Source organism: Rattus norvegicus, chromosome 6 (assembly GCF_036323735.1).
Source record: "Rattus norvegicus strain BN/NHsdMcwi chromosome 6, GRCr8, whole genome shotgun sequence".
In the NCBI taxonomy this organism is placed as follows: domain Eukaryota; kingdom Metazoa; phylum Chordata; class Mammalia; order Rodentia; family Muridae; genus Rattus; species Rattus norvegicus.
The window spans coordinates 142,070,014-142,087,297 of NC_086024.1; the positions used below are offsets into that span (position 1 = coordinate 142,070,014).

Here is a 17,284-nt window from a genome sequence, read left to right on the forward strand (position 1 = left end):
CTTCTTGAACTTCATGTTGACTGTGGATTGTATCTTGGGTAACCGGACCTTTACAGCTAATATCCACTTATCAGTGAGTGCATACCATTTGTGGATTTTTTGTGATTGCATTGCCTCACTGTGGATGATAATTTACAGTTCCATCCATTTGCCTAAGAATTTAATAAAATCATTCTTTTTAATAGCTGAGTAGTACTCATTTCCTGCCATCTACTACTCTTGGGTGTATTTGCTTCTTTTTATTTTAGAACATTAAATGAACTATCAAGCTGCTCTTGTACACTATCTCCAGTTTCTGTTTTGAGGCATTCAGAGCTGAGTTTTCCTCTTAGCACTCCTATCACAGAGTCCCATAAATTGAAGTATGTTGTGCCTTCATTTTCATTATATTCTGAAAAGTCTTTAATATCATTCTTTATTTCTTCCTTGACCAAGTTATCACTGAAAAGTGAATTGTTCAACTTCTGTGTATATATGGACTATCTGTCCTTTTGTTGCTATTGAAGACCAGCCTTAGTCCTTGGTGATCTGGTGAAATGCATGGGAAGGGTCTGTCTTTTCCTTTTTTGACAACTTTGGTTGAAATATGATTTTAACTGATATTACAATGGCTACTCAAGCGTGTTTATTAGGATCATTTGCTTGAAAAAAATTGTTTTCCAGCCTTTTACTCTGAGGTAATATATATCTTTGTCACTAACGTGTGTTTCTGGTATGCAAGGAATATTCGATCCTCTTTACATATCCAGTGTTTTAGTCAATATCTTTGTATTGGGGATCTGACTTCATTGATATTAAGGGATATTAACTAATAGTGATTGTTGCTTCCTGTTACTTTTGTTGTTAGAGGTGAAATTATGCTCATGCGCCTCTCTTCTTTTTTGTTTGTTGCAAGGGAATTACTTTTTTGCTTTTTCTAGGGTATAGTTTCACTGCTTCTATTGGGGTTTCTTTTAAACATGCATTTAATATTTGTCATATAAATAAGGGTCATATGTAATGAAAGAAATACATATGTGCCATATTAAGTAACAGCAGATAGGTACTTCTAATGGTAAATTTAGTATAAATGTATTATAAAAGTGGCTTTAAAAATTTACACTTCTACCAGCAATGGAGGATTGTTCTTTCTCACCAACATAAACTGTCACTTATACTTTTAATCTTTACCATTATGAAATGTGTAAAATGGAATCTCAGAATCCTTAAGGTTTGAAATTCACTGTTGACTAAGGGGAATGAAAATTTATGTGCTTATCTACCATTTTTGATTCCTTTGTTGAGAATTCTGTTTAGCCCTACAACTCAGTTTATAATCAGATTATTTGTTTGCAGATATCTGATTTTGAGACACAGGTAATTTGAACATAAAACTTCTCTGAAATATGGAGTTGGTGAAGGTCCTTTTCCATCTGGCACCTGCTGTTTTGTCTATTAATGGTGTTCTTTGCCTTACAAGATCTCTCAGTTTCATGAAGTTCAATTTTTTTATTGTGGCTCTCAGCACCTGTGCAATTGATGTTTTATTCATGATGCTGTCTCCTGTGCCAATTTGTTCTAAGCTATACCCCACATTCTCTTCTTTATTCTTAATATAGGTGGTTTCCTATTGAGGTATTCATTTCTTCAAGTTTGTCTTGAGTATGGTTCATAGGAACATATGTGCTTTCTTCTGCACACAGACCTGAATTTCACTGGCCCTGTTCATTGGCGGTGCTTTGTTTTATTTGTTATGTATTTCTGGCTTCATTTTCAAAAACAAAGTGTTCATAAATTTATAGATATACATTGGAGCTTCAATTCAATTCCATTTGTCAAACTTTCTTCTTTTATTACATTAATATGCAGTTTTTATTACTTTTGAAATACTTAAAATACAATGCACACTTTAGTTCTGTGTTATACATTGAAGTCAAGCAAACTGGTGCCTTGATAACTGTTAATTTATTCTACAGAATTGTTTCAGCTTTTCAGAATTTTTGTTTATTTGGTTGTTTTCTATTTAAATTTGAGTGTTGTACATTCAAGTTCAGTAAAGAATTGTGTTGAAATTTAAATGAATATTGCATTGCATCTAGAGACTGTTTTTGGTAGTTTGACCAGTATTTCTATGTTAATTCTACCAATCTAAAAGCATGACAGATCATTGCATTGTCTGATAATTTCTTAAACGTTTTCTTCAAAGACTTTCAGTTGCTTTTTTTAAATAATTGTTACATTTATTTACACATACATACATATATCTATATTATTTTTATATTCATTCTACTTTCCTTAGACTCCAGATTTTATTCCCATCCTGTCCACTGTCTGACTGTTTGCTGTGTCATGCCTCTTCCTCATGCCCATGTCTCCAGTAGGATTTCTCCATCCCTTCAACCCCCACTGCAGCAGACCTCTAAACTCCCTGGGACATATAGTTTCTTGAGATGCTTCTTTTCTGGGTGAACCCGGACCTGGCAGTCCTCTGCTGTATATGTGTTAGGGGCCACATGTCAGCTGGTCTATGCTGCCTGGTCAATGGTACAGTATCTGAGAGATCTCAGGAGTCCAGGCTAATTGATACTGCTGGTCCTTCTACCATGTCACCCTTCTCCTTAGCTTCTTCCAGCTTTTTCATCATTCAACTACAGTGGTAGGCAGCTTCTGTCTTTAGGCTGTGTGCAAATCTCTGCATCTGACTCTTTCAGCTGCTTGATGCATCTTTCAGAAAGCATTCATGAAAGGCCAGTTTTGTGAGTGCTCCATTGGTCTCAGTAATATATTCAGGACTTGGGTCCTCCTCATGAGTTGTATCTCACATTGCGATGGTCCATGGAATTTCTTTTCCTCAGATTCCTCTCCATTTCTAACCCTGCAGTGCTTTTAGAGATGAACAATTATGGGCCATAATTTTGACTGTGGGGTGGCAACTCCGTCCCTGACTTACTGCCCTGTCTTTTGGCTATAAGTGGGCTCTACAAGTTCCCTCCCTCCACTGTATAACATGTAAGATACCTCACTATGCCATAGGGGCACATGTTACAATATGTTGAGAGTAGCCTTGTTTGTGTTAGCCAGGAACTGGAAACAACTCCGGTGTCCCAGAACAGAAGAATTGATACAGAAAATGTGGTTCATTAACACAAGGGGATATTGCTCAACTATTAAAGATCGGGCCATCCTGAGTTTGATAGACAAATGAACTAGAAAATACATGAAGTGTGGTAACTCACACCCAAAAAGAAATACATAGTATGTACTAAGTAATAGGTGGCTATTAGCCAAAGAAGAACAGAATACCTCAGATACAGTCCACAGAATTCAAAAAGTTCAACAAGCTGAAGAGCTTGAGTAAGGACACCTCAGTCCCACTTAGGAGGAAGAAGAAAAATATCTCAGGGGAGACAGAATGAGGGACTTAGGAGGTGAAGGGACAGGAGGGAGGGGGAAGATAATGACATGATCTCATATTGGGTAGTGGGAAAGGACTGAAGCTGTGACATCCAGCATATAGTACGGAAATAGGCAATCGCAGGGATTAGGAATTTGTGGGAACCTCAAGAATGTAAAAGAGACATGGAAGATGAAAGACTTTCATGACTAAAAGGGTGAAGGACGTAGAAGACTTTAAGTTTTTGTCATACAGGTTTTCTACTTGCTTATCTAGAGCTTTACCAAGCTTTTCATTTTCCAGTTGAGAAATTCATTTGAGTATGAGATTAACTGTCTTCATGGTGAGTGAGAAAGCCTTCAATTTTGTAATGTATGTCTCTGAAGCATTTCATGGATAATAATATATGTATAATTAGAAATGACAGAAGAAATCTGTGTTAGATAATGTGTTCTTCCAGACAGGGACTCACCAGGAGATGATTTCTTTGTGTTCAAAGGGGTTAAGTGAGAAGAGTACGTGAGCCATAGAGACAGGAATAAACAGTCTCTGCACCCATTCCTCAGGTTCTGCACAACCAATTATTTAGATGTTTTACTTTCAATGATTCATGTCAGAAACATTTATTAATACCATTTGTAACATTGTAGAAAACTATAAAGGTTATCAGGGAAGTGGCACCCACCAAAGAGCACCAAGGGAAACAGCAATTTTAGTCACACAGGACTTTCTCCTCAAGGAAAGAAGTCAAATCAAATACATACACTCCAAACAGAAAGCTGAGAGAAAAGGTTCTTAACAGCCTGATGAGCTTTTTGCTACCTATAGGGACAGAATGTACACTAATTGCACAGAATGATTATCCCAGACTCTTCTAGCATTAGATTATTACACATCCTTAAGAGAGGTGTCACATGTACTTTATGGCCCTCTGACCTGTACGCTGTTGGGCATAGACCACACATGGATTTAGACTTTGGCAAAATAACCTATCCTAATGGTTACAAGAACTTCATAAAATATTACCTTTAAGCCTTATTGTACAACTGGATTTGGAATGACTATGGAAATTACTGTTACCCGGAGACCCTTTTCCAAATTCTATTGTGTGGAAATATAGGTACAATAAACTACCTGTGCTTAGATTTCACAAAATCTGATCCATGTAAAGAAAATCAATTTATAACATGCCCTTATTATTATCTCTGCCCTTGCTCTGTTTCGCTCTACGACATCTGCAGAGATGTCCTCAAGAACTACAAGATTTTCTAGGAGAAACTATTCTGTGTACTTAGAGATTAATAATTTTGCTGAAATCACTGACACGTGTGTGGGCACACACACGCACACAAACATACACACCCACACACACACACACACACACACACACACACACAAACACACACACACACACACACGAACAGAGTGAAAGATGTAGGAGGAAGGGAGAGAGAGACAGAGAGAGACAGAGAGAGAGTCTAAAAGAAGCCAATATGCAAATATTTAATTATATATTTCACTACACATTAGCCTTACACATTTTACATTCATACTAAAGTACTTTAAGTCCTGTCATTGAAATAGACTTCGAACAATTTAAACAAAGACATGAAAGATAAATTCTAAGCATTGGACATATGGAAGATTAATACAACACAGATGTTGTCAAAATTCTTTGTTTAATCATTAGAATTAGTTTTCTGTTTACAGTTGAAAAACATTTATTCATTCAATATATTCATTTTCCTTCCCCAACACCTTCCTGATCTTCTCTCAGCTTGATTCTGTTTCTTTCTCTAATTATAAAGCAAACAGAAAATAAACATTATCTAAATAGAAAAAAAAACAAAGTAAGATAAAGGAAACGCCCAGAGATGGGAATAGTACAAACTGAATAAACAAGCAGAAGAGAAATATCAGCAAAAATCAACGCACAAGGAACCTATGTGGATGTAGATGCATTTCAATTCACAAATACTAATAGAAAAAAATGAAGCAACAGGTGTGCAAACAAGGTGTCCAAAAGAGTTGATGCTGTATCAGTACAGGTCTATAGTCTATAAAGGATACTGATTATAGGACCGATTACTGAGACTGCACAGGTAGTAAATATGAGAACAAATATTTTTGTATAATTGCAGAACCTACATCACTTAATGGATACATACATTGGTTGGTAAAGATGCTCATTGAAAAGTGATTAAATATTGTTTTCCATACTATGCGAATTATGTTTATGTAGCTCTGCATTCTGATATAAATATTTCTAATAACCTAAGAGACTGGAACATCTTCTGGAACACAGGCAGATTTAGGAATACACCAGAGGACACTTAATAATTAAGATAATGAAAGGAGTGTTTGTTCCTGGGTGTTAGTAATTTCAAATTCATAGTATGTTTTTCACAAATATTTCAGCGAAATGTTCTGGTGTCTGAGAATATACAATATTTTATCATACATCATCGCAGTTTTCTCTTTTTATCGTTTTAATGATTAAGAAACATGTCAGAGGAGGTAATTACTGATAAAGTCATTAAAGTGTTTTGGTGTACAGTAGAAGAACTTAAAGAAACATCACCTTATTGTTAGGTTACTTACACAAAGTTAAAAAAGGCACTGTAGGTCTGTGAGGAGAAGGCAAAAAGTAGACACTCAAAATGGTTATTTCTGAGGAAGTTAAATGCTATTCTTTTCTGTTATCTCAGTCCCAGGGAAACTTGCTGCTCCCCCTGGGTTTCTGACACACTCAAGATGTGGTTACAACACTGTGCCTTGCACAAAAACAGACTGCAGTGTCCTCAGATGTCAGGCTGCTGAGATCCATGTATGCTGTGCTGGAAGATATGTATACAGTAAGTATGGACTTGCTCTTGAACTTCTGATTATCGCCAGTACCACCATATCCAGCAAAAATCTGTCCAATCCACTCAATACTCTGTCCAGGTATCTCCTTGAACCAACTCATATAGCTATTGCTGAAGATGTAACCAGAAGTCTTGCAGGACAACTTCACTGAAGCACCAGGTTTTAACAGCTCAGCCCCAGACTGCTGCAGCTTAACTTGGGAGTAGACACCTGTGAAGAAAAGGCAAAGTGGATATCAATGTCACCTCAAGCCCTGTCTCTTCTTCAGATTTGGAAGTAGAGAGTCCCTTACCTGCAGCTACTGACAGGAGGAAGAGAAAGACCCAGCTCCATTCCTCGGTTATAGTCAGTGTGTCCAGGGACTGTGGAGAGGACACTGACCATATGGTGTTTTAGGCTGTGGAAATTCCTGTATTTGCTGCCACAGATTCAGGTAGTTTGCATATTCATGAGTAGGTTCCGTCTTAGATAAGGACCACATTCAGCAGAACTACTGGGGAAGTAGGACTAATGGAGGCAAATGGTTCAGGTTATCAGGACACTCTGTTCCAGATCCTAATCCTCTCTGAAGAATTACTTGCCATACACCTTCCCTGAGTCTTGAGCAGATACTGTGCATGTAACATCAGAAAATAAGTTCTCAGATTTCAGTTATTATACTGTGGCATCTCTGTGGGATAATTTATTGTGATTGATTTGCAGATGGTTGCTGTGATGGAGATGGAAAAATTCCCCGAATGGATAGCTTTTGAGGACTTAGATCCTTTGTTCAGATGTGTACAAACTCACTCAAATGAAGTAAACCTACAACAAAAATCTTTATTAATTAATGATTATTTTATCAATATCATTAATGAGTAAATTGTGAAATTGTGCTATATATGTGTCAACAAATGATTTCATGCTTAAATCATATATATTAACTTTTCATCAGTAGGAATTAAGAAACTCGTATTACTTTTGGGAAAATGGATGCAAATGGAAAAAATGTGTTACTTAAAACAGTCTCAGAAACACCGGCATTAAATGAGACTCTTATTAGTAACTTTTAGATATTCCATAGTTATATATACTTATATCTGCAAATACATAAAAGTGCATCAGTTAAATTCTCTTCTTTGAAAAGGGAGACTAGTGTGGAATGATGTTACAGGAGAAATATGCACAGTGTACAATATACAATTGTATGAAGATTCTAGACATATATGAAGTTGCTTTTTTTTTACTTCATGAGGGTTTTTATTCTTTGAAACTTTCAATCAGGTATGACATTTATTATGATCTACCATTACTCAGTATTCTCACAACTCTCTACTGCAGTCAGGTCCTTAGAGTTCCTCTCCGTACATATCAAAATGGAGGTTCCAAGATCCTTACCTCTTCTCTTTCGTTACTTAGTAACCCAGTGACTACAAAGAGAAAAAGGCACTAGATGTGCATAATGAACCTACAGAAACCTTCCCCCAAAGAGATATTAAATTCTTCCTTTCAGTCATCAGATATCAAAAGACTTTCATCTTGATGGGAGTCCTCATAAATTTTATCCCATTCACAATATATTTCTTTAATTGTTATATTAATTTTAGTTGGGAGAACAAGGTACATATGCACAAAGTGGATATGTTAACCTCGGAAAACTACTAAACAACTGAATTGTAAGGGATATAACTGCTATTGGTATCTTTACCAGTACACAGACACTTTTCTTGCAGAGCAATTTAAGTATCTTTCATTTGGTAATTTCACTGTTATGATTTGTATGGGTCTTGTGCTGGTAAATATAGCTCCTTGGAGTTCATATATGCAATAAGAAAAGGTGATCTTATGGAGTTAGAACTTTGTATATTTCATCCCCATTCTATATATCTTAATTCTTTGCCAGTTTTGTCTTTGATTTTTTGATAAGAGGTTGATACCATTGAATTCTCTGTTACTGAATATTCTCTCAGTAATTCTCACTATTTTGACTAGTCCTGAAAGACAGCATCAATTATTATACACTGAACACAGAAGTTACTGTGGTCTAGGCTATAACAACCTACTGAATGTAAACATACATATTTATAAGGCAGTTTGACTACACGATCTTTACCAATATAATTAATGTATAACAGAGACTATATTATCTCTAACCTTGGGCTTTTGACAGCATTTACCTGGCATGAAGTACCAGTGATCTAAAATCTATGAAAATTCACCAAAAATAATAAATAAAATTATTAAGTGTCCCAGCAACATTCCTCTCAATCATGTACCAAGTGATTCCATATCTTATTATAGTGACACTTGCACATTCATGTCTATCTACCAAACATTATTCACAGCATGTAGAAGAAGGGATCATCTTAGATTTCCAATACAACATGTATAAAAATGACAAAGCTGTACAGATAGAAAAGGAAAAAAAAACTAACTGGTAATCATGAACTATGTAATATATACTTATCTGCATAGAACTGGAAAGATATGCTGAATGTGGTCACCTATGTGCATAAGTCAAGGGGCTCATGATTTCACTAATATGTATTCCAATATTTGTATATTTTTTAATATGTTAAATTGTAGAATTCTAGAGATTAGTATTTGTCAATCTGAAATCTGTCCTAGAAGAATGCACCAGCCAGAAGTGGAGTTTAAGCATTTTGTTTTAACTGGTGGGTTACTTGCATAGGTAGACATTGCTTCTTCCAGAATTCATGATTTATTAATTTTATGTACCAGTGTCAGACTTATGAAAATTTATCAGTTAATGGTCAAAAAGATCCTATAGGTTCCCAAACAAATATGAGGAATTTACATAGCTGTTGATCTCCATATAACTGCATAGTTAGAACACATTTCTTAAAATTAATTTAAAATTAAACTGACTTGTATTATGAGTATTCCAAGCTTTTTGCCTAATATCCACTTATCAGTGAGTACATACCCTTTTTGTACTTTTGTGACTGGGTCAATACACTCAGGCTGTTATTTTCTAGGTCCATCCATTTGCCTGCAAATTTCATGAAGTCATTGTTTTTAATATCTGAGTAGTACATATATATATATATATATATATATATATATATTATATTATATTATATTTTTTTCATACATTCCTCTGTTGTGAGGCATCAGGGTTGTATCCAGCTTCTGGCTATTATAAATACATCTTCTATGATTGTATTAGAGCCATCTGCCCTTGCTATTTGTTGGAGCATATTTTGGGTATATGCCCACGAGTGGAATAGCTGGGTCCTCATGTTATATACCATATGAAGCTCGAGAAGGAGAAAGTTCAATGTGTGGATGCTTCAGCCCTAAAAAGAATGCTGAAGAAAATAGTCAGAGGAAAGGAGGGACCTGGGAGAGAAAGAGTAGGGGGCATGAAAAAGAGGTGCAGGACCAGGTGAGGAAGATATACATTGGGTCAGGAAATTAAACAGATGTTTGTAGCAGTGTGGGGTGGGGTATTGGGTGAAGGAATTAGAAAGTACAAGATGCCTATACAGGAAGAAGCTCAGAGGATGCAGGGGATGACAAGAAATGAAATACCCAACAAGGGGGACAGAAAACCTGTAGAGAAAATATCCACAAGTGAGGCGTGTACCTTGATTGAAGGATGGGTCCATCAGCCCATATCAAAAATATTACGACCGAATTGCTCCTGCATAAAGGAAATACAAAGAAAAAGAGTTGAGCAAAGACTGAAGAAAAGGCCATCTGGAAACTTCCCCACCTGAGCATTCATCCCATATGCAGACACCAAATTCAGACGTTATTGCTTACACTAAAATGTGCTTGCTGAGAGGGGCCACATATGGATGTCTCCTGAGAGGCTCTGCCAGACACTGACCATTATAGATGTGGATGCTTGCAGCCAACTATTGGTCTGAGCAAGGGTAGCACAATAGTTAGAGGATTGACTGTAGGTGCTGAAGGGATTTGCATTCCCATAAGAACATCAATATGACCCAACCAAATGCCACAGAGCTCCCAAGGACTAAACCACAAAGCAAAGAGTACACATGGACGAACCTATGGTTAGAGTTACATATGAAATAGAGGATTACCTTATCTAGGAAAAAATGGGAGGGGAGGCCCTTGATCCTGCGAAGACTGTGTGCCCAAACATAAGTGAATGCTAGCATGATGAATTGAGAGTGGGTAGCTGTGTGGAACAGCAGCATCATAGAAACAAGAGGAAAGGGCATGGAATAGGAGATTTTCAGAAGGGAAATGGGAAGAGGGATAACATTTGAATCAGAAATAAATAAAATAGCCATTATTTTAACTGAAATGATTATAAGAGCCAGGATATGTGCAAAAGTGTCTTACAGACACAGTTGGACTGATGTACATATAAACTCACAGGGAATAAACATACATCTGTGAAGCATTTAACAGGGAATATTTTCTGTGTTTCAGTGTGGAGACATCACATATTGAAAAATGTGGGCACAGATCAGTTATAACACTTAAGGAAAAAAAAACACAGTGGAAACTTCTTCACACATACCTTATATGTCTACGGGGAATAATGATGTGATTGTACCCCTGCTGTTCATGATTTCCCGTGCAGATAGTTTTTTTCATTACTTACAAATGAAGTTGCAGGAGTGGAAGGAGAGGTTGTTGGGTGGAGCAAAATCCTCATTCAGACATTAGTGAGGGGGAAGAAAGCAGATGTAGGAGGGAGGGATTATTGAGGGCTCACCCAGAAGAAGGAAACCATTTGAGACATAAACAAATGGAATGATTAATAAAAAAATGAAGTTTCAATTTGGGATATTTAAAAACATAGTATATCCTTGTCATTTCATTGTTCACAAAGCTCAACTAAAGGGAGAAGTGTTTGTTGTTTACCTGGGGATATTAATATGTATCATACCGCAGATTGATTTTATGTTCTGTCAATATTACTGTGATATCCCTCCCAAATCCAGGTTCATTCTTGGTAGCAGTTTCATGCAGCTCTAACAGTTCTTATTTTCAAAAATATTAATGACAAGAGATAACAGGCTCTTTCCTGTCTTCATCAAGCTACACCTGGTGCAGAGTACCAGTGTCCAGAAGGACTACAATGGGTATTGAACTCAGATGAAGCCACCCATGTATCCATTAATTAGTTCCTGGAAACTCAGATATAGGAGTCAACATGAAAACTTGTTTCTAACCTCATTTTCAGTGATTGTCATTATGCTTACCTGTCTTTTAATGATTGCAAAGGAAAGTTCATGTTGTTCTCAACTAGTTTTAACTTGGATATTCTCACCTGAAAAATATTGAGCTAATTCACTTCTGCTCATGATAAAACAATCACTCCACATTTTTCAATAGCCACAGTAAAAGGACTTACACAATAATTGTACAGAGTAGTGGGAATATTTATAATATATTTATAATAATAATAATAATGATAATAATGATAATAATAACAATTGTAGCTGGACTTTTGGCTACTTTGTGGGTTCTATTTTCTTTTACCCTTCTTCATCTCTCCTCCTCTACCCTTTCAACCCCCTAAAACTAGGGAGGAGAGAAAGGATAGAGCAGAAAGGAAGCGACTTTATCCTTAGACTATTTTCTGCTAATTAGGGCCATCAAATTCCTTGGGGCAAGTTTAGTCTTGGAAGTCAGGATGTTCAATTTCCTCTCCTCATCATTTTGTGCACAACTTCTTGACGGACAGTAATCAACCACAACCCACTCTCTTGGGGCCCCAACATTCATATATCCTCTGACACATTCCTGGAATCCCAAATCTCGAATACTTACAGAAACTATCTTCAGCTGGTAAAATCACACCCCTGCTAGAGCATGAGGCAAATCACTGCCAGCTGCTGTGGAAAACTGAAGCAGCCTCATATCCCTCATCTGGGATTAACACGAAAACATGTAATGTTTCTGTATTTTTAAAGAGACAGAAATTCTCCCTACAATGGATAATAATAACAATAGCAACAATAATAACAATACCAGTCATGAAGGCGGGCCCTGCTGGACGGTGGTAAGATGGGTGTGTAGATCTGTTCACCACTCCTGTGCACGTCTGCAGCCTCGAGAACTGCCCTGCAGCTGCTCTCACCAAAGCCTCGTCTTTTCTGCTTCGCGGGGATAGACCCCAGACTTTCCAAATCATGATTGCGATGCAGAGCAAGTAGGGTGAAGGTAAGGAGAGGAAGACTGTGTTTTCCACCGGGCACCTGAGCCTGTAGAAAAGCTAATTCCAAGGCGCAGGAGGCAGTGTGTTACCTCACAGAGCCCGATGTCTGAGGCGGGGCTGGGAACAGAGCTGTCAGTCACTGGCCTCTGTTCCTCCCTCCTCTTTCCAAGTCGAAGCAAAACAGAATGCTGCGGAATTTAGGAGGCAGACAGTCCCACCAATGGGTCAGTACACCCCTCTAAGGTCTATAAAGATGGCAAGAGATACTGAGACATTGGGGATTTCCCCTTGGGGATTCCCAGACATCATGTTTGAGACTTGATCTTTTTCAGATAAAACATAACAACCTTTCATCCTTCACTTTTTTTTTTTTAATTAACTTGAGTATTTCTTATTTACATTTCGAGTGTTATTCCCTTTCCCGGTTTCCAGGCCAGCATACCCCTAATTCCTCCCCCTACCCTTCTTTATGGGTGTTCCCCACCCAACCTTCCCCCATTGCCGCCCTCCCCCCAACAATCTAGTTCACTGGGGGTTCAGTCTTAGCAGGAACAAGGGCTTCCCCTTCCACTGGTGATCTTACTAGAATATTCACTGCTACTTATGAGGTCAGAGTTCAGAGTCAGTCCATGTATAGTCTTTAGGTAGTGGCTTAGTCCCTGGAAGCTCTGGTTGCTTGGCATTGTTGTTCATAAGGGGTCTCGAGCTCCTTCAAGCTCTTCCAGTTCTCTCTCTGATTCCTTCAACGGGGGTCCCGTCCTCAGTTCAGTGTTTTGCTGCTGGCATTTGCCTGTGTATTGGCTGTATTCTGGCTGTGTCTTTCAGGAGCAAACTACATCAGGTTCCTGTAGGCCTGCACTTCTTTGCTTTATCCATCTTGTCTAATTGGGTTGCTGTATATGTATGGGCCACATGTGGGGCAGGCTCTGAATGGGTATTCCTTCTGTGTCTATTTTAATCTTTGCCTCTCTATTCCCTGCCAAGGGTATTCTTGTTCCCCTTTTAAAGAAGGAGGGAAGCATTCACATTTTGATCATCTGTCTTGAGTTTCATTTGTTCTAGGCATCTAGGGTAATTCAAGCATTTGGGCTAATAGCAACTTATCAATGGGTGCATACCATGTGTGTTTTTCTGTGATTGGGTTACCTCACTCAGCATGATATTTTCCAGTTCCAACCATTTGCCTACGAATTTCATAAAGTCATTGTTTTTGATAGCTGAATAATATTCCATTGTGTAGATGTACCATATTTTCTGTATCCATTCCTCTGTTGAAGGGCATCTGGGTTCTTTCCAGGTTCTGGCTATTATAAATAAGGCTGCTATGAACATAGTGGAGCACGTGTCTTTTTTATATGTTGGGGCATCTTTTGGGTATATGCCCAAGAGAGGTATAGCTGGATCCTCAGGCAGTTCAATGTCCAATTTTCTGAGGAACCTCCAGACTGATTTCCAGAATGGTTGTACCAGTCTGCAATCCCACCAACAATGGAGGAGTGTTACTCTTTCTCTGCATCCTTGCCAGCATTTGCTGTCCCCTGAGTTTTTGATCTTAGCCATTCTCACTGGTGTGAGGTGAAATCTCAGGGTAATTTTGATTTGCATTTCCCTTATGACTAAAGATGTTGAACATTTCTTTAGGTTCTTCTCAGCCATTCGGTATTCCTCAGCTGTGAATTAATGTTCAGCTCTGAACCCCATGTTTTAATAGGGTTACTTGTTTCCCTGCGGTCTAACTTCTTGACTTCCTTGTATATTTTGGACATAAGGCCTCTATCTATTGTAGGATTGGTAAAGATCTTTTCCCAATCTGTTGGTTGACATTTTGTCCTAACCACAGTGTCCTTTGCCTTACAGAAGCTTTGCAGTTTTATGAGACCCATTTGTCGATTCTTGATCTTAGAGCATAAGCCATTGGTGTTTTGTTCAGGAAATTTTTTCCAGTGCCCATGTGTTCCAGATACTGTCCTAGATTTTCTTCTATTAGTTTGAGTGGAGGTCTTTGATCCACTTGGACTTAAGCTTTGTACATGTTGATAAGCATGGATTGATCTGCATTCTTCTACATGTTGACCTCCAGGTGAACCAGCACCATTTGCTGAAAATGCTATCTTTTTTCCATTTGATGGTTTTGGCTCCTTTGTCAAAAATCAAGTGCCCATACGTGTGTGGGTTCATTTCTGGGTCTTCAATTCTGTTTCTTTGGTCTATCTGTCTGTCTCTGTACCAAGACCATGCAGTTTTTATCACTATTGCTCTGTAATATTGCTTAAGTTCAGGGATAGTGATTCCCCCTGAAGTCATTTTAATGTTGAGAATAGTTTTAGCTATCCTGGTTTTTTTGTTATTCCAGATGAATTTGCAAATTGTTCCGTCTAACTCTTTGAAGAATTGGATTGGTATTTTGTTGGGATTGCATTGAATCTGTAGATCGCTTTTGGTAGAATGGCCATTTTTACTATAATATTCCTGCCAATCCATGAGCATGGGTGATCTTTCCATCTTCTGAGGCCTTCTTCAATTTCTTTCTTCAGAGGCTTGAAGTTCTTATTGTACAGATCTTTTACTTGCTTGGTCACACCGAGGTACTTTATATTATTTGGGTCTAGTATGAAGGGTGTCGTTTCCTTAATTTCTTCTCGTCTTGTTTCTCTTTTGTGTAGAGGAAGGCTACTGATTCATTTGAGTTAATTTTATACCCAGCCACTTTGCTGATGTTGTTTATCAGCTTTAGTAGTTCTCTGGTGGAACTTTTGGGATCACTTAAATATACTATCATATCATCTGCAAATAGTGATATTTTGACTTCTTCCTTTCCGATCTGTATCCCCTTGACCTCCTTTTGTTGTCTCATTGCTCAGGCTAGAACATCAAGAACTATATTGAATAAGTAGGGAGAGAGTGGGCAGCCTTGTCTAGTCCCTGATTTTAGTGGGATTGCTTCAAGTTTCTCTCCATTTAGTTTAATGTAAGCAACTGGTTTGTTGTGTATGGCTTTTAGTATGTTTAGGTATGGGCCTTGAATTCCTATTCTTTCCAGGACTTTTATCATGAAGGGGTGTTGAATTTTGTCAAATATTTTCTCAGCATCTAATGAAATGATCATGTGTTTTACGTTGTAGCACATCAGGACCTGGCTGAGTCTGGAAAGATCAAACACTTTTGAAGGAAGTGCTGAGGTAGTTCTGTATTTAAAAAATGCATACTTAGTAAAACCCCTGCTCAGAGAAAATGAAAAGGTCAAGCCTGATTAAAGGTAGGAATTTAGACATCTGCAATGAGAATCACACTTGGATTGCAAGGGATTCTCAGAGACTAAGCCACTAACCAAATAGCATACATGGGCTGGTCTATGGCCCAAGGTACATATAAAACAGAAAACTGCTTTGTCTAATCTCAGTGAGAGAAAATCCCAATACTCATATAAAGAGGGAATTTTCCAGAAAAGGGTAACGCTGGGGCTGAGGTTTGTGGTTAGGTGGATAGGTGGGGAAGCACCCTCTCAGAGGCAACAGGAAGAGGAGATGGGGTGAAGAATTCATGAAGGGACAGACAAGAAGGATAGCAACATTTGGAATATAAATAAAACAATTTTAAGAAATTTAATAAAATAAAAGAGAAAATATATAACTGTGAAATGTTTAACGAAGAATCTATACTGTGCTTGCTTATTTAAAGGTCATTTGTAAATCACACCCAGTTCAGGTTAGTTAATAGGTTTGACAAAGGAAGCAATGGAAGATATACAGTCCTTCACACTCACCTCATTTCTCTATTAGAGATTATTGGCTCTGCTGTGGACAATGATGGTCCTGAGCTGCCATGTGGGTATGCTAGGTATGGCTTACCCTGACCTTGCCACAACTGCCCTGAGCAATAGCATGTCTCGGAAACTGCAGTGCCATAGAGCACAGCTACAGGAAATAAAGGCTCTTGCTTACTTGGAGAAGATGACTGCTGTTTCAGAGATTGAAGTTTCATTTTTTCTATATTATTAATAATGACCCCTAAAAGCCAGACTCCTACTTAGTAATGGTTGGCTCAAGCTATATAATTCCACACTTGCACTAAGGTGACAACAGGAGGGAATTGGGGCTTTGTTGCATTTATCAGTATAAACCTAGTGAAGACTCCCTGAAATCAGAAAAGAGCACAGCTCAGACAGAGCTCCTCTCACTCCAATGTATGCATCAATTAATTCCTACAACAGTCAAAGGATTTTCAGCAGAAACAGGATGAACCAAATAGGTACACACAGATAAATTAACAACTCCAGAAAAATATTTTCACCTTGAGAAGTAAAGAGAAATGAAGCAAATATGTTTTGTGACTCAACCTGTACTCTGTATACTGCATTTACATTTACATTCTCTTAATGCAATGAGCAGAGAGAAAGGTTCATGATACAAAAGGTATTCTCATAAATGAAAGTGGTGTCCAGAAAGTGTGGTACATCTACACAGTGGAGTACTACTCAGCTGTAAAAACAATGACTTCATGAAATTCACAGAAAAATATATGGAATTAGAAGATATCATCCTGAGTGAGGTAACCCATTCACACACACACACACACGCACACACACACACACAGAGAGAGAGAGAGAGATAGAGAGAGAGAGAGAGAGAGAGAGAGAGAGAGAGAGAGAGAGAGAGAACTGTATGCAGGCAATGATAAGAGGATTTAGACCCAAAGCTCAATTACCCAAGATACAATCCACAGACTACATGAAGCTCAAGTATAAGGAAAACCAAATTGTGGATGATCCAGTCTTTCTTGAAAGGGGAATCAAATATATTCATATTATAATATATGAAGACAATTTTTAAGAAGAGACTGAACATATGGCAATTCAGATCCTGCCCCACCTGGGGATCCAGCCCATATACATACAAAAA

The 17,284-nt window shown here is 37.9% G+C and overlaps 1 gene segment (V, D, J or C); it reads right to left on the reverse strand.

The window, feature by feature from the left end:
* Positions 1-239: 239 nt before the first annotated feature.
* LOC503090 (Ig heavy chain V region B1-8/186-2-like) lies at positions 240-12,362 on the reverse strand. The segment is given in 6 exon segments: positions 240-365; positions 1,548-1,562; positions 6,141-6,451; positions 6,534-6,603; positions 7,619-7,650; positions 12,200-12,362. Coding segments are annotated over 6 exon segments (717 nt in total).
* Between the last annotated feature and the right edge of the window lie 4,922 nt (positions 12,363-17,284).